We start from the raw sequence: 25,571 nt of genomic DNA, 5'->3' as shown, positions 1-25,571 counted from the left end.
ATACAAGTGTTTTTCTGACTGCTTTTTGTAAATCAGACATTTTTCCTTTTATGTATCACAAACTATTTAGGAGAATGCAATATATAGGAGCAAAGGAAACATGAAAATGATCTATTTACAATTGTCGTGCAGGTAAAATCAACCACCTGTCCTGTTGTGTAATGATTGCATTTAATTAAGCAGTTCTAACTGGCAACAGGGTATTTTTACTGTCACTTCTTTCTTCTTCTTCTTTTTTTTTTAAACACAGGTATATGGCAGGTTTGGATTTACTGCAATACATGGCAAATTGGCTTGCATCCAGATTTATGTCAGTGTATTTTTAGACAAATGATCTTATGCACTAGTAAATAATTTAGCAGCTATTACAAAATGTTGTCTTTTTTCATGAGGGAATGTAAAGACGAAGCTATTCGCAAAGCTTGTCAATTCCTTCATATTTCCTCTTACTGAGCATATTGCTGAGGTTTTAATGGAAAAAAGTATATTACGGTTTTTGCTCATGATAAAAAGACAACACAGACAGACAAAGTGACTGCTACTATTACAACAGCAAATATCGATAAGAGCACAAAGATGATACTGCGCTGGCATAGAGGCTGGTTTCCCGGCTGCTCCTCGTCAACTGAGATAATAGCCAGGGAGGCGCTGTCAGTGGTGCTAACTGGGTCGGCGAACAGCGGCCCAAGAGGCTCCACCATCCAGCGCAATACGTTGACTTTCTTCTCCATATCGTCGATCATCTGGTCAATTTGGCTGATCTCCTGCTCCATGGTGCTGCGTTCCTGGCTCTCTAGGCCTTCAGGGAGGGATGGAGTCTGATCTTCCTTCAGGTCTGGCATACTGAGTGCCCGAGCTGCTACTTCAGTGCCTCCTCCTACATTGCCAAAATTAAAAATGAACTATTTTAGTTGGTAAAATACTAAACAGTGTCTTAACTGTTTCTAACGGTGCCAGAAATAGATTAATTAATGATAATACAGTTGCTTCTTTTTATGAGTAAAAACTGAATCAAGAGAAACATCTTTAAGGTGTAGCCTGAAAGTTAAACCAAAAACAAAACATTCATCTGCATTAATAAAGGACATTTAATGCTGCACTATGTGGCCTGTGTGTTTACAGGGAGTGAATGGATGAGTGAGTCACATTATACAGTATTCAGTATGATTTTGCATTTCAGCTATAGTGTAGCTATTGCAGCAGTCAGGCCTTTTTGGAAATGAATTACATGTAGCCGCAAGAGGTTTCTGGTCACAGTTATACTAGTTTGAAAATTGGCAAAAAACAGAAAATATTGATCGCACAAATAATGCAGCAGCCCCTCCTTGTGATATATTATGTCACCTATCTATGACTAAATCTGTTAATGTTCTCAGCTGTTTCAATTCTGCTCAAAAAGTACCCAAATGGTAGAATGATGTCAGAATATCATCTGCTTATCAGGCTGTTTACACATTCATATTCAATCAAAGAGATGAATATCATCAGTTTCTATAGGCGAAAGGAGAAGTGGAGTCAATTTGTATTTTAAACACATTGCTATTGATATTCAACCAACCGTTAATCTAACTCAATATTGTAACACATGCTCTACATTGACAACACTACACAGAAACTGTAAGTGGTGCCAAACACTCCACATGAAATGTGTGCAAACAAAGATGTGATGTTGTGCTCCCCCCAGGCTAATCAGTGCACTATAACACTTCAAATGCTGGAGAACAGCGAGAGTATAGAATGGCGGGTGCTTTTCCCACAATGCAAATTCTCTAAGATATATCATACAAACAAACAAATTAATGGATAGTGATATATCCAAAGTAACACCCTCAATATCACCAGTGAAAAATGTGATTTAAGATTGATTATTTCCATTTTTCTTGAGCAGCCCTGAACAGAGCCACTTAAACTTCAACACATTTTGACATGTTGACATGTAATTCATTTGCATTTGGTCAAAAACACATTGATCATTGTGTAACTTCATTTTATATACTTAGAACTAAGAACATTTAAATTACAATAAATGTTCCTCCTGAAATGATGTATGTCTTTCTAGTTTCTCTCAAGTTCAATTGTTGTATACGACATAAACACATGATCTTTGATTTCAATTCAAACAAGTGAATTTCACAAAAGGTCAATGTTTAATTGGTGTTTCATGTGATTAATAGATGTGCTTCTCTTGACTATTTAACCTCCTAAAAAGTACAACTTTGATATATATAATACCATATGTAGAGCAGCTTTTTACCTTGTATGCCAGTTTGCACTAAAGAAGTCGAGTCAGCCAGACAGAAGATGTCAGCGATCTTGAAAACTTTGCACATGTCAGCATGGAGGAGCTCCAGGCTGGAGGAGAAGGCCACCCAGAGGAGCTCCATCTCCTTACGCTGCTCCTCAGGGAGGCTCTTGTTCCGCAGGTTTGAGGTCAGGTGATTACAGATGGCCATGGCCAACTTTTGGGCCTTTTCTCGTGTTTGTCGTAGCTCATCTCGCAGCTGCAAGCTGTCTGTGCACCCGCCAATGCATGAGGCCAGATGCCGGTAACATGCCACCACCTGTATGAGAGCAAATAAATACAGAAGATTTACATTTTCCTAATGAATATGCGGGGAAGGGTTTAGAAAATGATGATAACCTGATAGTTTGTGGTTGTTTGTACTGATTATGGCCCCCGTGTGTTAGGAACATGTCAGGGAAGTGGCTACTGTATTTGTAAGACTAATGAGGGCTGCAGGTAGCTTGGCGCTGCTGTACTTCAACAACTCAGACCTTAATACTATTTAATCCATAGGCTTTGGAGGCAAAAAATATGCACTTTTCATCTCTAATTTAAAAGGTTGTAACAATAATATTTGACTTCCAACTGCAAAATCACCTGATCAAGTTAAAAGTATACATTAGACAACTCATCTCTTCTCAGAAGAGGGATATCTGTGCACCTATTAGCCCCTCTGACAAGCTATCTACCAGGGAGCACATCAGTTCTGCAAGTTATGTTAATATAAATATGTATTAAAGCCAGTGTTCAATGGAAAACATCAATGAATTAGCATCTAATCAGAGTTATGTAACAGAAATAAATACTATGCATTGTTTTGACACTGCTAAGAATAACATGTGATCCGCATCCATCTCAATCCCCTAAAGCTGCGTAGAACAATAACTGACATAAAATAGGTCACTTCTGTTCCTACCATCTACAGTAATAGTCATATGGTAAAGGTATGCTTAAGTGTTTTATTAATAGCTATATCACAATTTAACCTTGGGAGATTAGTAGGTGTGGCTTCAATTAAAAATATTATAAATAATCAGCTTAACATCTCATTATCTATTTGTAGATAAGCCAAAAGAACCTTGCATACTGGGAATGCAAGCGGCCCATCTCCGCAGCATAGATAGATGAGAGGAAGAACATAACATAGACACTATATTATTATTATACTGCACGTATCCATTGACATGATTTAATTTTTATACTCTATTTTATCATAATTAACATTTTGGAAGTGTCTCCGAAAAAATGATAAATGTTATATAATCACCTGTGTTACTGTGTCACTGTTCATATTTTTTATTCCATTCTCCAAACCTTTATAATATATTAACTCATCTCAATTCCCCATTTTTACATATATGCTGATCACTATCATATCTGCACAGCTGCATATTAAATAGAAATTATTTGTATCATCTTCCCTCATTTAACTGAGGTTTCATGTGTTTTATTCATATGTGACACTGCTGCTATAAGCCTCAAATTCCTCTGCTCAATCAATAAAGTTAATATATGAATACACACATCAGATTATTACATATTGAGCAAAATGTGACTGTAGGTTATCATTACACAGTGCAAACACTATTCCATCATATAAATGACCTACATGCCTAGTGTATTTGAGGTAAAACAAGTAAATACATGTCATAGAGAGGAAAGACAGTGCACGGCTGTGTTATCATCCATCACAGACACTAGCAGGGTCACAAAAATGCAGTGGCCCAAGAAATTCTTTTCAGTTAGAGTGCTGTTTTAGCCACAGGGGGAAAAGATGCTTGGATGTCATGTGTATGTTTAGTCTGTGTTTTTAAAAAAACCCAACAAAGTGAAGACATGATTACCAGTGCAACATATTTAACAATATTACATTTGTTCTACTATTTTGCAACATTTAACTTCCATGAATTCTCACAGTTTTTGCTTAAATATAGTCAAAGGGTGATGTTTAAAATACTTCTATCAACCCAATTTTTTAAAAATGTGTCAGAAGGCAAATTGCAGTTCATCATATTGTGAACTACTGTGATAATTGTAACAATACATCAGAAGGATACCACAGTATCCAGAGCGTAAAACAACTGTCGGAGCAGCTTACCTTTATCAAAGAATCCACCAGAGCTTTTCCATCATCCGAAGCCTTTTCTGTGCCGACTGTGCAATCATCGCCCACTTTGTTATTTACAAGTGGCATGAGGATGATTTATCCAGAGTCTAAGACTCTGCCACAGCAGGCAAGATTTTGGCCCAGCTGCCCCTTCACTTTTCTGGCTGCCCTTGCTCCTCTTCTTCCCTTGGCAGATGCTTCATTCAATAGCTGAGGGTCTAGACAGACTCAGTCCCAAGGCCGCATGATGCATCGCAATATTCCACTTCGGTAACTGAGCTGCAATTACAGGTGCTGAACATGCTTTGGAGGCTGAAAAAAAAAGTCCCACCACGAGCCAGGAGTGGGAAAGTCAGAGTAATGGGCAAAAAGTGAAATAAAAGTGATGTAACTCTTAAGCAAGGTGCTAATCCTGTGATTGACCCCTTTGGACTGACGCAGCCTAAGACGAAGAGCTAATCTCATTAACTATCACTGAGACCAGGGAGATATAAGAGCAGCTGGCTGCCTCTACCACAATGGTCCTTTCACTAACAGAGAGGATGCTGCGCTGTGGCCTCATGCGCACCACACACTGGGCTACAACTCATTCTCTGTACTATAAATGTTGATGTACGACATAACAAATATTTAATTTAGCATGATGGAAATATTCTCATATGATTCATATCAATCTGATTAAGAATTAGTAATTTATACTTTTTTTTTTTTTTTTTAGTAAAGACTAAAGCAAATGAGTGAATAGTGATGCACTTAAGGGATGTGAAAGTTGTACATGGCTTCTTTGTGCCATCAGGATCTTTTGTGGTTCACTTCCCCCCTTCAAGGTCCAGATAATGGATGGCCTCATTTGACCAGGTTGATAAGAGTCAGCATTTACTAGACATGAATTCCCTGGCGTGACCTTTCTATTGTGGTGTATATATGCATGTATAACAAGGTTTCTATGTGAATAAAGCACACCATGCACATGCACGCAAAAAAAAAAAAAAAAAAAGTATTAATACAGTATGGCTATGAAATGGTATGCCAGTGGCGCTTAGAGGTGAAGCTATTACAGAAATTGGAGGATTTGGTATTGTTAATGATTAAAATGTGTTATATAAAGTTCCTACATGACTACAAATCTGGATATTGTCAATAATGACAGACTGAAGCCTTTATTCAAACTCATGAATAGGCTTAAAATGGAATCAAGCAAAAGAGAGAGAGAGCTTTTCTAAGAGTAAGGTTTGAGGTTAACATTAAATTCATACAGTTCTGTGTGTGGACCTATAGGTCAAAACCCATGATTCCAGATAAGAACAATGAAACCCTTTGGTCGGAGTAAATCTTCTGCCAATATAAAGCTTCACTATGTTTCCACAGTTGAATTTTATTAAGAAACACACTAAAAACATTTATAAAATATCACAAGAAACACAACCATACATACTGACTGAAATATATAAATAAATAAGTCACTCTCACAGTTTCAGAATAGAGTTAAGTTTAAAAAAAGAAGGTTGTAAGTGTAAAAGAAACCTTGTCCTTGGGGAAGTTTTTATAAATCTATTTTGTCTGTTTTTCACTGGTGTGGAGTCCGTACGGTTTTCCTCAGTGACCGGCCGGTGGCACCCTTCCGTGGAGAAGTGACCGCCTCCCTGATGTTGGCGAGCAGGCCTCGCTTGATCTTGGGCACCACAGGCGACATCTGGGAGAGCTTGAGGAGCTCTGCCTTCAGTGAGGTGATCTCCCTGTCCTTGTCGATATTCTCCTGTAGAATTTCATCCATAGATTTTGTCTAGAAAAAAAAAAGAACATTTAGGGCGGGTTGGAGTAAGTCCTTAAGTAACATTTAAAGTTGTTTGTATTATGTACATGCTATAATACTTTGAATCACCTCACCTGATCGTCAGTCTTCCTCTGCAGAGCCTCAAGATCAGCAGATTTCTCCAGGAAGCCATCTCTGATATTCTGAAGTGTTTCACTGAGATCCATCAGCCTTTTCTCTAGAGACACAATCAACTAAAGACAAAACATTGTGATGCAGACCTGAACTGATTACATTAAGTTTAACTGCAATACATAATTCACATTTTGCCCAGGTTTGTTACCTGTTGTTTGTCCACACACATCCTCTCTATGGCACATTTTTCTCTGTAAAGACGTTTGTATCGATCATCGCCTGATGGGATGAAACAGTTAAACATTGAAACATAATGGATAACATAAAATACAGCATACTAATATAATCATAAAGAAACACAAGAAAAACAGTTATCTATAGTTCCTCAGTGACAGGAATGAGGGACACGTTCCTCTTCTGTTACTGCAGATTCCCACAGTGCTCATTAACTGTTTTTGTATGAAAATACTGCATGCAAACCTGCTACTTCTGACTCTTCAGATGGTTTGGTCTGGCTTGAATGGTCCACTGTTGGAACTGCAGATGCTCCTCTGGTATCAGGTGATAACATCTCAAACTCTGACAGCTTCCGTCTGAGGGCCTAAACAGACGGTTACAACAAAATCTGATGATGTATTTATGATAACCCAAAAAACCAAAGACTCTCACAGCTTAGTTTGGTGGCGTAAAATGGGACATTACCAGATAACTCTAAAGCCAATTTAACTATTTCCATGTTCAATAAAATGAGACATTTGCATAGTTTCCTGTAGTTCAACATGACATGTTTGATGACAAGATCTCAGGATTTCAGCACTAATTATTTTTTATTATTGTTATCATAATGAACTCATCATTCTAGACTATATTCTGACGAGAATAAGAAAAGAAGAAAAGGTTAAAGATTTAAATTTAACAAGACTTCATGTAAAATGTTAGATTTTTCTGACCAGTGAAATAATGTACCTCCACTTTCTCCTGTTCCGCAATGAACTCATCGAGAGGCACGTAGTCATCTTCCAGATTGTTCATAGCACACTGGTAGGCGTGCTCTTTGATAGCATCCTTGTACATCTCAAAGGTGTTCTCGAGCTTCTCTTGGTAGCTCTCCTTCAGCTCTTCAATCTGTCGACTTAACATTTAAAAGAAAGTTATTTGACTGCTAACAGGTTTATTCAGTCTGCACCTACTTGCAAAACAAATGATCACAAAATGCTCGGTGTCCAATATCATCTTGCAGAAGAGAAACACAAGTAAGATACCTGCGGAGTTCTTCGCTCTCCATGAGCTGCTGCAACATGGCATCTCCCATTTCTTTACGAATCTCCATTTCCTGCACCAGGTTTCTTCTTCTCTCAGCTAGTAGTCTCGCTCGAAGGCTTTCAGTCACATTCAAGATCTCCTACGAAAGTCAAACATTTACCGGAGATAACTTAGAACCACACAGTGCATCTCGTAATGGGTAGGGGTTAACTATTCCACAACTTCTATATTGACCAAAGACTGAATAAAAAGGGAAGAAGTGACAGTTGTGTTATTGTCACAGCCTGCTAAAGTACATGCTGCATCTCTGATTCATGTATAAGATGTTTAACTGTAACATGTAATGAAAGTAGTACATCGTGTGGCAGCAAAGACATATCGGCCTCGTCTTCATCGTCGAGCAGCTCCTCTTCAGACAGGTAGCTCTCCAGTGCCTGGCTGTCAATCATCCCATTCCTCACAAGAGGTTTGCCGTCGCGGCCGACCAGACAGGGAGCTAGAGAGTCCAGAGGCTTGTCTGGGATCACCTGCACCACCTACAGACGGCACAGGTGAGATTAGTGGTGCTGTAGTTTGTTTTAAATCTAGGTCACTATATGCTGCTTCCCACCCCTCACACACAATTATGTCCACAGACTGACCTGTTTAGCAATAGCCGAGAATTTCATGACATGAAGAGTCTCGTCATAAGTGGAGGCACACTGGTTAATGTTGACTATCATTGAAGCTTTTCCTTTGCCACAGAAAACAGCCTGGAAGAGTTTGGTGAGCTTGCTCTCTCTAAAGGGAATGTAGCTACTCTTCATTCTGATGAACACCACAAGAGAACAAAGGAGGATTTCAAAAATGTGAAAAGCTCATGTTGGAAGGCTGAAGCGATGCAAAAACATCCAAATCCTTTAGAGATATTAGTACCAGATCTATTAACAAGTCGGTTAATACAACAATCAGCACATAGAGCTCTGTTAAAGTCAAACCATGTCAACAAAAGGTAACCAAGTCTTATGTGAAATCCAGAGTTTCAGTAGTTGGACACATCTGTAACCAGCGTTACCTGTCAGTCTTATTGTTTCGAAGGCCAGTGATGCACTTCCCCAGAATGAGCAGCGAGTTGTTGATGTTTCCAGCTTCTTTCAGCCTCTCTCCAAATGTCTTTGTTTTGTTGCATCTTTCGGAGCCGGCCAGGTCGCACAGAGAAAACCTGAGGACCACGAAGCAGTTTATAACCGATATCCTCTGTACAGTGTGTGTGTGTTGTTTTTAAAGTGGCTATGTTATGTCCGGTGGAGACAGAGTCTGACCTAAGTAAGTCAAGTAAGTTCTTTTACCTCCTTCCCAATTTTTTTGTATGTTATAAAAATGTTTTAATTTTCTGTCAATGTAACGATTTATTCTGTGTCATTAGGACTTATGAGTTATGTTGACATTACTCTCCATATTACAACAATTAAATCCTCTTACAACAGCACCTGCACTTTTTGTTTTGCCTCACTCACTACATTTGAATCACAGTTTACTTTAACTGCTTATGTAATAAATGCATCAAACATTTGATGCCTGTCAGCATTTGGCAGTGATGTACATGCAAGTATTTAAATAAAGACCGGTACATGAACTTAATGAAACTGTCAAGATTACATTTTCACTGTCAAACTGTGTTTTGTATGGCTTGGAGATCATTCAGCTACATGTTTTTTGTTCTATGTGTTGATATAAGTCATCACTGTGAGTTCAGATATTCAGTGTTATTACATTATATTGTAGCATTTGAGTATTTATATATAGTCAGAGTCATCTAACACTTGTTGGCTCAGAATCCTTTCAGATCAAAACAGTAAACAGAAGTTTATTGATTTGGGCAGACACTGGTACTATGGTGACGATTATTAATATAATGGGGGAAAAAGGAATATATCGTTATATTGAAAGAGCCCATGTGTAGGATGCCACATGGAAAAACTCTTCACTAGTTAGGACAAAAAACTCAAAACATTTAAATATTAATAAAGATACTTACTCTGAGATCCTTTTAACTGTGCTGCCATCAATCTTCAGCAGCTTCATGGTAAATATGCTGTGACTGCAAGGGAAGTAAAGAGTTTTAAAAACAGTAAATGACACCAAGTGAAGAAAAGATGAGGACAAACGTTTGCCTTCTGCTGGAGGACTGGTTCATCTTAGTGGCTGCAGCGCTCCTGTTTTTGTTTCCGAACTGTAGCAATTTGCAGGCTTCGCCCATGTTCTGGATGTTGATCCACCTGAGATCTGAAAGGAATTAAATCAATCTTTGTTCCAGTCAAAAACCTTGAGCAACATAAAGAGCTACAGCTTCTATATATCTAGCATCTTAACACATGATAAAGCCCTTCTCACACCTTTCACATAAGCGTTTCCGGCACCGTCGTCACATACTCGAAGGGAAGCACGTTTCTTGAACTTGGAGCACAGGGAGGGTTGATGAAGCAGGTCATACACACACTCGTTGTAGATTTCAAAGAATCCCACCCATAAGGCAAACTGGCTGCTGCCTGTGTCTGTTGGCTCGTTAACCAATACTAAAGGGAGAAGAGAGGTGATGACAAACCCTGCAGTGGCCCCTTGAGCTGATACATTTTCATTACATGCCAGAGAAAGACTCAACAACTTCAAGTTTCTCTTTGGAGTTCAGAATATATACAGCAAATGTTCAGTGTGTTGAATTACTGAGGGCTACCTGTTTGATCGTAGGACAAGGATGAGGATGAGACATGACTTGTAGAACAGGACAAGGACTCTGAACCACCAGTGGCTCTGGGAGAATCACAATCCTAGAAAGGGGGCAAAGAGCAGAGAGCACCACGGTTGCAATCATCTGGCAGATCCTGATGGAAACTCCTGTCAATATGAAATCACTTCACCTCTTTGAATGAAGCAAAAATGGCAGCCTTGGCGCTTCTCTCCTGCTTGACTTGGTCAGGATCCAGATACTGCGCATCATTCCTGAGGTAGGGTTTCAGATCCATCGCCTCATACTGACGGCCTCTGGTGAACTGAAAGGTGGCGTCCAACACTCGAGGTAGTATCCCCTGCTCTTTTGGAGTTCCTAAAATATTTCACAACATACTTAGCCTGCCAAACAAAACTTCGTAGGATTGCTGACAGTGACCAGGCTCATTAAATTGCAGCTGGGTTCCATCTTTACCTTGGATTGTGAAGGTTTTCCCAGCGTTGGTTACACCGTAGCTGAATATCAGTGCGGTCTTTCCTTCCAAGAAATCAGACATTTGGCTTTTGACGGTGGCCTCAAACAGCTCAGCCTGTGTCGTCTCTGGTCCAAAAATCTACAAGCCAACAGAAAGAAGAAGTTTACAGTGGATGCTCTTTCCTTCAACAAGCAAAGTACATCTTACACTGCAACCATTCTGTGATCCTAACACTGACAGATATCTAGACAGGAACTCAGGTGTTCAACCAACAGGTCAACACGGCTATCATTTCAGGTGTCTCTGACCTGCGAGAAGGAGAATTTGTGGAGGGACATGCCAATGCCCTTCTCACTGCTCTTCATGGTGGCAGAACCTTTTGGAGCATGAAGCGACACCATCTGGTTGTTTTCAATCACCACACAATCCTGAGCAAGAACGAAGAAAAGCGTGTCACTGTGGGTTGGGGAGCAACACACTTCAATGGAAAAATGAAAAGTAGAGTAGTTTGGACAGGATGATCATTGTAGTGCTACACTGTACCTGATCCTCATTGTCAGACAATTCCTCTTTAGAGAAGGGTCTGACTCTGAGGTAAACTCTCATGGTCTGCTGCTCAGCACCGCTTGACATTTCACTCTAGAAACAAAGAAATAACAGAAAACTAACCGTCTGAGCAGAAGAGCTGAGCATATATTTCAGAAACCAGGACAATTGTAATAGCTGAAAGTACAAAATGATGAAGAATCTGAAATGTATTACAGTCTGATGAAAACATTACCTGCTTGGGTGAAGTGCTGACAGGATCAATACAAGTCAAGTCCATGTCAACAGGCTGCAAATTTTCTTCTTGGGTTAAATCAGTAACGGTACTCATGTTGAGGCCAGACAGCTCCAAAATGTCTTAATAGTTTGTCAAATTCACTTCACGCACTGAGCAAAAGTTTGTGATCAATTCCTGTGCAAATTAATGTTTCAGCTCTGGATTTCTGACTTACAATTTAAAAAAATGTTGGCATTAAAATGATTTGATATATTTTACCTTCACAACAGCTACACACAGCTCTACTGATGATCCTCCACTGAAAGTCAAGTCAGAGCTTGTAATCAGTTTTAACTGAAAGCAGGTGTGAAGTCGACACATTTCCAGGAATGACCAACCAGCATACAGAGCTCAGTGTCAAACTACTCACTAAAGGTCATGTCTAAATACCTCAAACTGATAAATGATCATATTCTGCTTTCTACTTTAAAGAACAATCACTAAGACAAGGAGGCTTTTTTAAAATATAGATGAATACCCAGACAGCACCGAGACCTGTTGCCATCGGTTACTTGAAGCTACTATAGGAAAGACATCACCTATTTTGTTACATTTGTCATTTTTAATGTGAGATTGACAACTAACAGCTCCAAAAGGTGTTTTTTAAAACAATATTAATATGTCAATGAGTGCAGAAATACATTAAGCTCAGCTGAAGCCAATATGATGCTTCAGCACTCTGTTAATGTAAGTGTGTAGCTACCAAACTGTCTTGTGTTATTGTCTCTCTGCTGCATCTTAGCAAGGAAACGCTTTTGAGGAAGAACAAAGAGTTTTCACTAAAAACGTTATTTTAACTAACTCAGACAGCTAGCGCCTTATATACTTTTCAGCTGCACTTTGGAACATATTTTGTTTAAAATAAAGTGGGTTTTGTCCCACATCTCTTAAATTGAAATCTTTCTAGGAAAAGACTGTTTTGGTTATAGATTTCATAAAACATAAAAGCTGAAAGGGTCTGTCGTGTAATTGGTGTCAGTTCCGGGGTCCTCGGTGTGAAAGTTTGAGAACCACTATTGTAAAGGACCTCAAATGTACTTGTGTCTAGACAATGCCCAGTTTTATTTTTACTGAGGTCAACTGTTTGTATAAAAGGTTGCAAAAAGTGTGTTCTAAATGGGGTTAACATTTTTGGACAAATACAAAGACTTAAATCTAAAAGTGCTTACGTACACAATGGGCTTTTCTTTTGGCATCCTCAAATCAGCTGACAGTCTGACCAACTTTATGTAATAGATGTTATAATTTATCATAAATAATAGTGACAAGTCTTGTGGTACAAATAGATTTTAAACTTTTGGGTTAAGACAGCCTCAAGTACGGATATATTTTGACCCCACTGCTGATTATCAACTGTTACAATTATGAGAGCTGTGTTTAAAAGGTTTGCTACTGTATCAGACTGGAATCTAAACTTGAATCAGTAACACACTGGTCACTTCATGAAGTACATTTAATAAAGTTCCTTCCTCTGCCTACAAGTTTTCTTCAATGCCAAAAAGTTTCAGTATATTTTTTTATGGTTACACATACACTTTAAAAGGACACTTCTTGCACCGTCAGAATATAAATCATTCAAAAACACATCAGTTTTCCTTTTTTATGTCTTTATTGTATCATCTGCATTTGTTTATGCGTCTGCGATGGTAACTTCAACCTCTACACCGGGTTCGATGCTGATGGAGGTGATCTGCTTGACGATTTCAGATGGGCTGTGCAGATCGATCAGGCGCTTGTGGATCCTCATCTGGAAACGATCCCAGGTTTTGGAACCTTCACCACAGGGGGTCTTTCTGGTGGTGATGCGCAGAGTCTGAAGGGGAACATAGAACACAGTTTAGCTTGAGCCAATTTTAAAAAAGGCACATGAATCCACATTACCCAACTATAATTACAGTGGCCCTGATCATCAAAGCACAATATGGTCATATATTGTATTTTACATAGAGTACCTTCATGATTCCTGGTAATGTTAGCTAGATCTCCCATTTCATGACCAATTAAGACACTTTAGTACTCAGGATGCACAATAGACACCTCTCTATTACCAATCACAGCAAACTCATATCTTACATCCATATCAATAAAATGTTGGTTTAACACATGAACTCCTGTACCTTGGTAGGCATGCGGACTGGTCCCTTCACCTTCAGGTTCTTCTCCTTAGCCCCACGGATCAGATCTGCGCAGACTGAAGATAATACAAGAAAGCTTTGTAAGATATCAGCAACCAGCAATCACTTTCTGGTACTTTTAAAAAGCCATGGCTCAGAATAGCGTATAAGAGTCGTCAGGGTTCATCAACCAAGTTTTATCCTCATTGCTCAGGTCTTCATTTCATTTAAAAAGTAATAATAACTTGAACTTAATTACCCTTCTCCAGAGACTTGACGTTGCGGCTGGTGAGGGTGATGCGGATGCGGTGGATGGCGACCTCAGTCTCGACGGGTGCCTTGCCAGTGTCCTTTAAAGCCTGTATGAGGAGAATCAGAATCTTTATTAGTCATGTGTTTAAAATTACAATTTTTATTTAGTAAAAAAGACTCAATGTACACACATCCCTTTTATAAAACCATTGTTATATCGGATATGAATAAAAAAGGTAATAAGGGTTATATTGGGCTACACACGTAATAGATAACATTCACCTTAATACTTTATATTATAGGTTAGCAACATTTGTTATAGAAAGTGACATGCAGCAGATTTACATCTTCCCGTTATTAAACAATAAGGAGCTTTAAATACCTTCCTACATCAACGTATAGTTTACTAAGAGTGACCATTCAGAAAAGGTTTAGTTAAATAAATGCAGACTAATCTACATAACTATGTTGTTAGATTTACATAAGTCTACATCTTTCATTATTAATCCGACTGGTTTAACGTGAACATCAGAGGGACTAAAACGCAACACCACGTGGAGCCCTTGATACTGATATTTATGTAAAATATTAACAGATTTTAGTGCAAGCATATAAGACTAAAGTGTAAGATGTATTTGATCACAGTGACTGTTATTACACTTTAATTGTAGCTTATACCTATTTCCAGCGATAGTTTCTCCACCACATTTAATATCTACCAAAAAATTGAACTCTACACGAGACAATCACTTTTATTGACTATGAGAAACTAAACTGAACACTTTGGCACATTAAACCCCCACATTAGTTTATGAAGCTTTACCCTTTTATCATTAACAGAAACATTTATTTCTATCTAGACGTTTATTGTTCAGTAACTTAACAAATCGTAATTACGGTAGCAACAACATACTAGCGTGTAATAGGTTAAGTGCATCTTACAGAGTCGGAAAATATGTCATGTGGTATACTGGCGGGGTTGTAATAAAGCCAGGTAAACATATATTAGTATTAGGTTTGTGGCGGGACTTCCACTTTAAAGCTAACAGCTAACACTACATTAGCTACCCACATTGGTTACCGGACTCTGTTATGTTTCTGTGTAGAAACAAGCTAAATACTACTTAAATCATAGTCAGAAAGGCTTCGTTAAGACATGCACAGCTTTATTCAAACAGCACATACCATGGCGATTATTCCTGACCGACTTATTCGGGATAAATTCAAGCGAACAGCGGTGAGCCAGGAACAGCGTGGTTAGCCCTTCTCGGAAAGACCGGAAAGAGGCCTGGTTCCTGTTTATATACTGCTTCTTCTTCTTTGGTGTTTCAGACAGAGACGTTACCAACAGCGTCACCTAGCGGCTCCCATTGACTATTGTTTATGATTTAATGCAGTTTCTCACTGGGACCACTGGAGGGGTACTTGAGGCAGTAAACGCTGTTATTATATTATATTATATTATATTATATTATATTATATTATATTATATTATATTATATTATATTATATTATATTATATTATATTATATTATATTATATATTTCGACAAGCGTTAACTTTTAGTTTTTTGTTTATGTTTTTTTCCCCTCCCCATCTCTTTATCTATACGTCCATGAAATTACATCATGTGGCACTAAGACAATAATTGAAAACATTCAGGCTTCATAATGAAATTAAGATAAACTTCACTTTGAATTGTTTGATGCACTCATTATGGTAACGGTTCACGGGGTAAAAGTAATAATAACAAATTTGAATAAACAGAAATAACTTAACAGCAAATGTGGTCAATAAAATCAGATTTCAGTTGGATAGATTCAAAATTCTTTCTAAATTCAATCATGAAAAGTTCAAATGATGGGTGAGACCATTATGTCTATGGGTGAGAAATCACCCCCCCTTTAGGTGTGTGTTCTTCATTTTTCAAAAATCACATTTGTTATTGATATCCACAAATCAGTCAAGTTAAAGCCACTGACTCAATTACATGACACATACACATCCGTTGAAAGCTTTGACAAGTATGTTTCCTGTATGTTTCCATGTTTCCCCAGTACGATTAGAAGGCATTCAACAATACAATTACTTTTTATACTTGTTTCATTTGTGTCGCTAATGGTTTATTGTGTCAGTCTTGAGGTTAGGTTAGTTTTCAGAGCACAGCCTTATTATAACAACTTACCAACAGGCTACTCAGGGGTCGACTTCAACATTAGGCAAAGTAGGCAATAGCCCGGGGCCCCAACTAAAAGGATCCCAAACAACAAGAGATTTAGATTTTCTGATACAGAAAACAGTAAGTAAATATATATAAAAAAATACTATACAACATAATGCCAAAATATAAAAAGCAATAAAAATATAAATATATATTTTTGGAATCATACTGTATACTTGTATTCCATCAGTGGTTGAAACTAAAATTAAAAAGTCGATGTCAAGTTATTTGTTTACTTTATCACACTAGAGTTTCACATTTTTGGCAAATGATGCATTCAGTGCAGTCGTGTCTAGAAGGTAACCCTATTTCTGCGGATTATATCGCAAGAGTGCTCATTTAAACACAACAAGTGTTTATTATGTCAAAACCTAACCGGATCTTAACCACAGCTTTGCCTCATAATAAAACACAGTTATTGTGTACAACGCGCACAATGAAAAGACAACTTGGAAAAATCTTGCAATAGTTTCTCAGATCTAGAGTTACTATCTAGACGGGACAGGCGCTGCCCAGAGGTAGTTTTATTTTGAAGGATCAAAGCGGAAGTCGTGTGCTGTGTAGTAGCGGGTCACATTAGTTAAGAAGTAACGGAACCGGGCAAAAGTTGTTTTCTTTAAACACAGAAACGTATGGCTGACGTGCTATGAGTGGAAATGCTTCACAGTGTTCAGTAGTTGGGAGGAAGATGAGTTAGTGTAACTTTACCTGGATGTCAGACTTTATTTTAGTGTGCGTCATGTCTTCAAACTCAGGCCGACTGACAGAGGGACAGTCCTGTTACCGTCCACCAAACCAACTCAAACTGAATGGAAACAGAATAACACTGTAACAACACGGAGGACATGAATTTCGGTGTCCCCGCTAGCTCGCTGCTGCTGCTCCGTGCCTGCGATGAAGGGGATTATGAAACGGCCCGGAGCATCCTGGAGCCCGGAGCCCCGAAGGAGTCCGGGCGGCAGAGCAGGCTGCGGTCAGAAGCGGGGTCGGAGTGCAACGCCGCCGCGGACATGTTGTCTCTGGTACCGGTGGACTGCACGGACGAGGAGGGTAACACCGCCCTGCAGTTCGCCTCCGCCAGCGGGCATGAAAACTTGGTGCGCTGTTTGCTACGAAAAGGGGCCTCGGTGGACAGCCGCAATAACTACGGCTGGACCCCGCTGATGCAAGCTGCGAGGTGGGGCTGGAGCTCAATGCACCGTGTCCGAAAGTCTAACCAAACTCCATTCAAAAATCTGGACATTTCACTTGTAGCCCCATTTAGTAGATGATAAAGAAATTTACAACTCAGGTTACATTAGTCAGAAATCAATCTTCAGTTCGGCGAATAGAAACACAAATGTCAATAAAAGAATAGCTAATTAATTCCCTGTTATTACAACTAAACTTTTCTGCCATGAAACCGAATGACAATGTTATGTTAAGAAACTGTGGCTCCTTCCCACCTTTTGTTTGCTTTATCCGGACTTTACGCAATCTTATATGTGTGTAAACTACAATAAATAAACAAAACTGGCACTATCACAACAGGAAAGTGTTGAATGTGATAGTGCAGGTCCTGATAAATTGACAGATTCTTGCATGGAGTTTGGTGTAGCAACATGTTTCTACTAAAATTATTTTCATTTTTGAGACACGTTACCTAAAACATTAAAAGATCCAGTCAGTGCAGTGTCAGTCCTCTCAATTTAGTGATGCTATCGTTTACTGTACATTAAGGGCATAAGCAGTGTGTACAGCAAGTAAGTAAGCATAGGAGAGACTGAGAAGGAGGGGATGAGCCTGTGATGGTTATCAGTGCCTTGCAGTCCTTAGAATTTGACAAGATGGATTTAAGATATTCTATAATTCTCATGAAAAGTTCACTTAACATGATTGCACACATTGATGTATTTGGTTCCAGTATTTCCTCCCAATCCTCTGAGAACTGAGATGTCTTAAAGATTACTACCCTGATGCATTTGTAATAAAAGTGTGCTGAACTATCTTAAACTGGATAAAACTGTTATTATAAGTCCTGCTTGCTCCATTTTTTGTGTCTGTAACTCTCCGCTTAGGTTTGGTCACCTGACGGTTGCCCACATCCTCTTAGAGAACGGAGCAGAGATCAATGGGCGAAACAGGATGGGTGCAAGTGTCCTAACTATGGCTGCTCGTGGGGGGCACACCCATGTAGTGAAGCTACTCCTGGAGAGCGGGGCATACGTCGATGACTATGATCATCTGGCTGTTGCTGCAGAGGCCGTCTCCAATGGCAACAACAACAACAGGTGCAGGTTTGGACTTGAGTCCTACTCTTAGACTAAAATACAATCTAATTTAAAAAAAAAAAAAACCTTTTCTTTAGTCTGACTTAAATATTTGTGGCTCTGCTCTTTCTCTCCACAGTGCTGCTGGTTTTGGAGGTGGTGAAGGCTGCACAGGAGGAGGCGGCAGAGAATTCATGGACATCACAGCCCTGATGGTGGCGTCTCAGCACGGCCACGAGGCTGCGGTGCGCCTGCTGCTAGAGTGGGGCTCTGATGTCAACTTCTGCCAGAAAACCACTGGCTGGGGACCACTGATGGTGGCCACCCTCAGTGGGAAGGTGAATAATGGATGCATGGTTAGATAGATTCGAGCCAAAATACATTTTAGGTCTTGTAGGTGTCATTTAGATGTGGCGGTGTATACATTAGTTTGTTTAAAGCACAGCTGCAGCACAAATGCATATGTGGTCTTCTTCTTCTTCAGCTGACAAATAAAGTTCTGTGTGTTTTGAAGGTGGCTGTGGCTCAGCAGCTGGTGGAGCGTGGAGCTGACCCAGACAGAGTCAACGTACTGTCCAAGACGGCTTTTGAGCTCGCCATGCAGCTAAAACAGAGAGACGTCAAGGCTTATCTTGACTCCATCACCACTGTCAGACCACAGACAGGTAGAGCATCTTTCTCAGTCTCAAATTCGACTTTTTGCTTTATTGGCAAAAGCAGGTTGCACAAGGTTTACACAATGAAAGTATAATAAACTGAATATAAGAAAAAGTGACAACTAAACTACAGTATATACAATATGCTACATAGTGTACTTTAATGAAATGAACACTAACTGGTGCAGAATTGAATAATATCTACTGTTTAGGTTTGATTTGATGAGATATGGATTCACTTTTGGATGTAGTGGTAATAATGATGAGAACCATAGATGAAAGGAGATCAAATAAACTACCTGCTGGTCTGTGTGAGTGAGTAGAATCTGGTCTTTCACTGCAGTTAACACCAACGTGAGAGCGAAACCAACAGTGTCTTTGATCTCTCCCTCTCAGGGTCTTCTCAGCAGTAGTTCCACTTCATTTAAAAGCACTGACTGTGGCATTTATATTACAAACATCTGTAACCAGAGCTCACTTGTGCCTATATTGTGTGATACCTTATCTATCAGGGCTGATCATGCAGTGATCCCCCCCCCCCCCTTTTGGCTCTGAAATGTACTCACTTTTTTCACATTATACAGGATGTTCCAGCTCCACCAGAATGTTTTTACTTCTCACTTTCTTCTTTCTTTCTCTGTGTTCGCGCTAGTTTTTATTGTATTTATGTACATACCCCCCCCCCCACACACACACACACACACACACACACACATACACACACACACACACACACCCACTGACTGATAGTGCTGAGCTATGTGGATTCTGGCCAAGTAGGCCTGTTGTTTCATAAGGTATCAGAACTCCTTTCTGTTCTCAGCCTTGCTTGTTTCTTCACAGACGACGATAGAAGAAGACCAGACGTGTTCAGTGCTCTCAAGTTGGGTGAGTTAAGTTGAATATTTACAAAAAATAGCTAAACTGATAGAAAATTATGTTTTTGTTGTAAGATTTAATTGTAAAAAAACACAATTACTTAAGTATATTTGTGTATTTCTGCATCTATAAATGTACGTTTTATGTCGATTCAGGAAATTCCCAGCTAGTCAAAGAGATCTTGGAGGAGGATCCCACTCAGGTGAATTCATCCAATCAGGAGGGAGCGTCTCCTCTCATGATGGCGGCGGTGAGCGGTCAGTTAGAGGTGGTGCAGCTGATGGTGGAGAAGAACGCCGAGATAGACAAACAAGACGGCGTCCACGGGTGGACCGCTTTAATGCAGGCCACCTATCACGGGTGAGTCCATGGTGATTTTGTAGGTTTTCAGTTCAGGAGAAATGTGATTATGCAATGTTGTGCAATACAGTATGATGGCAGACATTATCATCAGCCCTTTCCTAATCTAGTTTTCTGTCTTTCTTTCCCTCCTTCTTCCAGTAATAAAGACATTGTCAAGTACCTGTTGAGTCAAGGGGCTGACGTCAACCTTCGGGCTAAGAATGGATACACGGCCTTTGATTTGGTCATGCTGCTGAACGACCCAGGTGACCCCACAATCATCACTCTGTTTTATAGCACTTTGGGGAAATTTGGTCAGACTGAAGAAACATTTCCTTCCTAATTAAGCAGCAGGATGTCACAAATGTAGTAGAAAATAGTAGATATTTGTCTTTTATGCATGTACCTAAATAAGAAGTCATCCTAAGACCTCCACCTAGGACAGCAGAGGTACTAGTGACGCATATTTAAAAAAAAAATAAAAACTACAACAGGAGCTTTCCACATAGACATTCTATTTCTAATAAAGGAATGACTGATTGGCTCTGTATGTCATAACAGCTATCAGACAGCAGCCCCTTTCACTCATTGAATCATTATTTTCTCCCCCTTATGTGTGCTGTGGATCTGGTCAGACACTGAGCTGGTGCGTCTGTTAGCGTCAGTGTGTATGCAAGTAGACAAAGATAAGTCCAAGCGCCGCGGCAGAGCTTCGCTGAACCGCTCCAAAAGCCGACACTCCATCACCAACGTCCCCGTGCCACCTGACGACAAAGGAGGCCTTAAGGTAGGAGGGAAGCCGAACAGCTGTCAGTGTATCTTACTAAATGATCACACCTCACTTCATTTCATTTTAGTCAATTTAAAACCCTTTTCTTTTGTTTGCTAATTTGACATTCCATAATATACACGCTAAATGATTTTATTTCAAATTTCATGTACTTTAAAATACTAAACAATCCCAACTGTCACCTCTGTCTTTTTTAATATAATAATATATAATAATATATATTTTAATTATAATGATTGTACCGTACTGTATCATTATAACTTCACCCTCCTGCAGTCCTGGTGGAGCAGGATGTCAAATCGGTTCCGGAGGCTCAAGTTGACTCACACCCTGAGGCACGGCCTTTCGTCCAATCGCCTGGCTCCGTTTCCGGACGACTCCGAAACTCCACTGGACGCCACAATGAAGGCGGATACGAAGCCCGCCGGAGCGTCGAACGGAGCGTTGGCACCCGCCCCCACCCTGCCAAGCGACAGCACCGCCTGGGCAGTCAAGAGCAAAGATGCAGGTGAGCCAAATAGTAGCTGAGAGTTTAGAAAAGGCAAAAAAATGTATGAGAGTAAGATTTAAAAGCCTGCATGCATCACAGCAAACATATGGAGGAACATGTACTAAATGATGTTGGTTCCTCTTTTCAGGTCTTTGCAGGACATCTTCAGAAAAGGAGGACTTCCTAATTACCACAATGGTAACCAGCCTTTATGTTTGTGTAACATTTTTTTATTTTAAGTATAACTTTTATTTATATGCTTCAGACTTAAGGATTGTACTTGTAACTGTTATAAAAAGAAGGATTATGGTCATTATTAGTAGTATTGATGTGATTACACTGTGTTTTCCATCTCTAGCTCAGAAGTGGCGCCCCGCTGACCCGGCTGCCCAACGACAAGCTGAAAGCGGTGATCCCTCCCTTCCTGCCTCCGTCCAACTTTGAACCGTGGAACTCAGACCGCTCGCGCCTCCTCAGGGAGGGAAAGAGCGAAGCGCCCCGCCTCCCCATGCCACCTCAGAGGAAGCTAAACAGCAGCGGGAATTCAGATATTGTGAGTTTTTTAAGGTGTTACATGGAGGGAAAGTGTGTGTGGATGAAAGTTTGTATGTCTTTCATCGTATTTCCCTCTTTTATTCATCAGACGTCTATCAGTCGTGTGGTTAGCAGGTCCATTAAGTTTCCTAGCATCAACAAAGGGCCCTCCTCTTCCTCCCCTTCCAACTCTGGTCACTACCACTCCCCGCACTCCTCCGGAGGCTCCAATGGAGTCGCAGGACTCAATCGGGACTCTCACAACCGCTCAGGTTCAAACACACACACACACACACACACACACACACACACACACACACACACACACACACACACACACACACACACACACACACAGACAAACACAAACTACATATTTGTATTATAAAGCACCTGCATCACAGCATCTACTCTTTCCTCTTCTTTCCACAAGGGGGCAGCGCAGACAGCGTTCTCTCCCAGATAGCAGCCCAAAGGAAGAGAGCAGCGGGCCTGATAGATGTGAAGGCTCAAGCTCCAGAGAAACAGCACAGCCAGACGCAGAGCCCGCCTCCACTTCCAGCTTCAGCACCGGGCTTGCCGCTGCCTGACATCAGCCTCCCCGACATCCACTCCCACCCCAGCCTGGTGGCCTCCGACATCCACTCCAGACGGGTCTGTGTCCTGTTTCCTATCTGTTATTACTTTTATCAAATGTATAAACCAAAAAAAGTTAAGAAAGTGGCTCCATATACTGCTCCTATAATGAGAACAGTGAGAAGTGGGAGTTAGTGTTCATTTAAAAAAAATAAATGCATAAAAAACAAAATATAACAAAAATGTTCCATGTCAGTGAACTGGTGCTAATGTCCATCTGCATTCCTTATAGAAGATAGATTTGAAGAAGAGACCTCAGTCAGGGAATTCCTCCACCTCCAAGAGCACTTCACCCACTCTAACCCCGTCTCCTTCCCCAACACCCAAGCCTCCTGCTGGGGCGGGAGACTCTCTGTCTTCAGCCTCGTCACATCCACGCTCCAAGAGCAGCGGAGGCTCCAGCAGTGGAACCATCACAGATGAAGGTAACACACAGATTAAATGTATTTTTAAGCATGGGTGTCAAGATTTGGCACAATCCTTTAAATAATACTGTGGGTTTTTTTTGTTTTTAAAAAAAAATGTTTTTATAGATGAGCTGTCAAGCATCTTGAAGAAACTGTCACTGGAGAAATACCAGCCTATATTTGAGGAACAGGAGGTATTCTTTATTTTGTGCCAATGAAGCATCACTGTGACCTGCTGTGTCTGAAAAAATTGCCAAACGTTTAATGATTTGCACATGTTTAACATTGATTTTAATTAGGTTTTTCTTTCCACTCATTCTAGGTGGACATGGAGGCTTTCCTGACTCTAACAGACGGAGACCTGAAGGAGCTGGGTATTAAAACAGACGGACCCAGACAACAGATCTTGGCGGCCATATCGGAGCTCAACGCTGGAAAGGTGCATTCGGTTTAACATATACGGTTTTGAATTTCATCTTCTAACAGCGTGTTTCCAGCGATTTCTGGCCTTAATTTATAGTCGTCCCACTTCCAGTTTTCCACAGTACAACACGATACTATATTATAATAAATTGTTAACATTATGAGCCAGCAGAGATAGGCAGAATCGCTTTGAAACGAGGATGGAAATTGTTAAAGAGGAACAGCTGCACAGTGGATAGATACCAGAAGGACACAATATGTGAAAGCATAACAAGAGAATCATGTTTGCTTTAAATTATATTGCTGGTTTGTAATGAACGTTGTTGGCTGTCATCAGGGCCGAGAAAGGCAGATCCTTCAGGAGACCATTCATAACTTCCAGTCTTCCTTCGGTAGCAGCGCCAGTAACCCAAGACAACAAGGACAACCGCGCTGTGAGTGTTCAATGTTAAAGGATTAGTCCAACATTTTATTCTTGTGTTTTTTTTATGTACTTTTGGATTGAGCCAGGCCAGCTGTTTTACTCCTGTTTAACCCAGCCGGCTGATGGCTCATCAAACTCTCCTCAGAAAGCAAATAAGTGAAATTCCCAAAATGTTGAGGTATTTTAAAAGTGTCTGGAACTCTTGATGGAGAAACTGAAGAAAGTACATTCAAAGACAACATCATAATCTGTCTCCTACCTCGTTTTTTTTCCTCCTCCGCCTTTTCATCAGCTCCAACTAACTGGATGAGACACCAGGTTCGTTCGTCCAACAAAAGGTAACCCGGCACCGCCTTTCCAGGAGGTACACCAAAGGTACTTAAAATAAGAGTGAAATGCCAGTGACCTGTAGCCAAGGCACGGATAATATGTCTTCTGGACACCAGCTTCCCAGACCACCAGAGGTTGTTGGTACAAGAGAACGCTGCAGCAAAACCACCAACCAGGCCCCTTGATGAACTGCCTGTATGGGACCCACCAGGACAACACCGCGTATAAGTGTTCATCTTATGGATCCTAATGCAAAGGAAGGGGGGGGTGACTGAGCTGGCTGCTGCTATTTGGCATGGTATTTGTTGCCATAGTGATGATGCGGTTGCCACATCTACTGCTACAGAGTGGTACTGAAAGATGAGATCAAATACACAGCACAGGAAGAAAGAAAAAGAGAGAGATAGAGATTTTTTATTTTAATGGAATGAATGTGAAATAAAACAAATATGATGCAAGAGAGAGATTATGAATATATCATATGAATAAAGTAGGTATTAGACTGTGACTGAAACTTTAAAGCAAAAGGGTGCACTGAACTGAGAAAGAGACATTAGCAAAAGCAGCATCCAGTCTGCTGCGCCGCCTTTTACTATAGTGTGTTTGTCTTGAATTCGTGGACCACTATGTAAACAGATGATTTCTAGTCAGGACTGCGCCGACACGAATAAATAAACACGATGATGATGCAATGAGTAAATGTTTTTTTTAACCGTTTAACATCTCGCTGGATTTGAGATGAGAAGACGTTGGCAAAAACACTTCAGGAGCGTTTTTATGAGCGGTATAAATTTTGTTTGAAAGAGGTGCATTGAGCAATAGTTTCCACTGGGCCTTTTCTGTGTTTTCCCATCTGGCTCCACCATTAAACGGGCCGTCTGCATGCGGACAGAGGGAGCGCTATATCATTCCCAAATATCAATTCCTTGTAATCCACGTCTTAAATTCAGAGCATGGGCAGTGTTCAGGAAGGGTCTGTTTAAATTTGAGATTTGAACCATGAATCATCAACACTGAGATCACATCCTGTTTTTTTGGCTGTAGGTGCATGTTGTGTTCTGTGTGTGAAAAACATGTAAAATTTAAAAAGTGCCTAAAATTAAATATTGTGGGATGAAGTAAGCTGAATACAAACAGCATTCAGTGGCGCCTGCATTTTATAGTTGGAAAGCAAGTTTCAAGTCCAGGTTTGCTGTGTGTGTAAACAAATAAACCATCCTCTGTTGCGTCTGCGAGACCGTCCTCCTTCCACAAGGGGGCAGTGACCTTCTGTTGAT

The 25,571-nt window shown here is 40.2% G+C and overlaps 4 protein-coding genes and 1 non-coding gene across 5 annotated transcripts; 1 reads left to right on the top strand and 4 right to left on the bottom strand.

Moving 5' to 3' along the window:
• Positions 1-423: 423 nt before the first annotated feature.
• Positions 424-4,478, bottom strand: rgs9bp (regulator of G protein signaling 9 binding protein). The gene is made up of 3 exons (XM_062441795.1): positions 4,383-4,478; positions 2,255-2,561; positions 424-877 (listed from the first exon to the last, which is right to left on the bottom strand). Exons 1-3 carry the CDS (start codon positions 4,476-4,478, stop codon positions 501-503), a joined length of 780 nt encoding a protein of 259 aa, XP_062297779.1. The 3' UTR covers positions 424-500.
• Positions 4,479-5,958: 1,480 nt separating this feature from the next.
• Positions 5,959-11,601, bottom strand: zgc:56231 (uncharacterized protein LOC406257 homolog). The gene is made up of 18 exons (XM_062441964.1): positions 11,506-11,601; positions 11,268-11,363; positions 11,033-11,152; positions 10,724-10,862; positions 10,440-10,624; positions 10,256-10,349; positions 9,918-10,097; positions 9,696-9,807; positions 9,560-9,622; positions 8,597-8,743; positions 8,184-8,349; positions 7,899-8,078; positions 7,542-7,681; positions 7,246-7,411; positions 6,760-6,880; positions 6,488-6,558; positions 6,279-6,398; positions 5,959-6,174 (listed from the first exon to the last, which is right to left on the bottom strand). Exons 1-18 carry the CDS (start codon positions 11,599-11,601, stop codon positions 5,959-5,961), a joined length of 2,412 nt encoding a protein of 803 aa, XP_062297948.1.
• A 1,536-nt stretch (positions 11,602-13,137) lies between these two features.
• Positions 13,138-15,209, bottom strand: rps20 (ribosomal protein S20). The gene is made up of 4 exons (XM_062441794.1): positions 15,099-15,209; positions 13,921-14,020; positions 13,665-13,738; positions 13,138-13,360 (listed from the first exon to the last, which is right to left on the bottom strand). The coding sequence occupies exons 1-4, from the start codon at positions 15,099-15,101 to the stop codon at positions 13,178-13,180; spliced, it is 360 nt and encodes a 119-aa protein (XP_062297778.1). The 5' UTR covers positions 15,102-15,209; the 3' UTR covers positions 13,138-13,177.
• Positions 13,809-13,874, bottom strand: LOC134002656 (small nucleolar RNA U54). The gene has a single exon (XR_009927617.1). It is a non-coding gene; the product is annotated as a small nucleolar RNA U54 (small nucleolar RNA).
• A 1,520-nt stretch (positions 15,210-16,729) lies between the features above and the next one.
• LOC134002339 (ankyrin repeat and SAM domain-containing protein 6-like) lies at positions 16,730-25,300 on the top strand. The gene is made up of 18 exons (XM_062441683.1): positions 16,730-17,311; positions 18,192-18,404; positions 18,523-18,721; positions 18,898-19,048; positions 19,883-19,927; positions 20,074-20,278; positions 20,420-20,526; positions 20,896-21,047; positions 21,327-21,558; positions 21,689-21,738; positions 21,899-22,093; positions 22,184-22,346; positions 22,508-22,728; positions 22,943-23,135; positions 23,244-23,311; positions 23,440-23,556; positions 23,878-23,974; positions 24,257-25,300. Exons 1-18 carry the CDS (start codon positions 16,980-16,982, stop codon positions 24,304-24,306), a joined length of 2,790 nt encoding a protein of 929 aa, XP_062297667.1. The 5' UTR covers positions 16,730-16,979; the 3' UTR covers positions 24,307-25,300.
• Positions 25,301-25,571: the final 271 nt, after the last annotated feature.

The sequence above is a fragment of the Scomber scombrus genome, chromosome 20, assembly GCF_963691925.1.
Source record: "Scomber scombrus chromosome 20, fScoSco1.1, whole genome shotgun sequence".
Lineage (NCBI taxonomy): Eukaryota > Metazoa > Chordata > Actinopteri > Scombriformes > Scombridae > Scomber > Scomber scombrus.
Note: the sequence above shows the minus strand (reverse complement) of the source record. Positions and strands in the feature narration are given on the sequence as shown.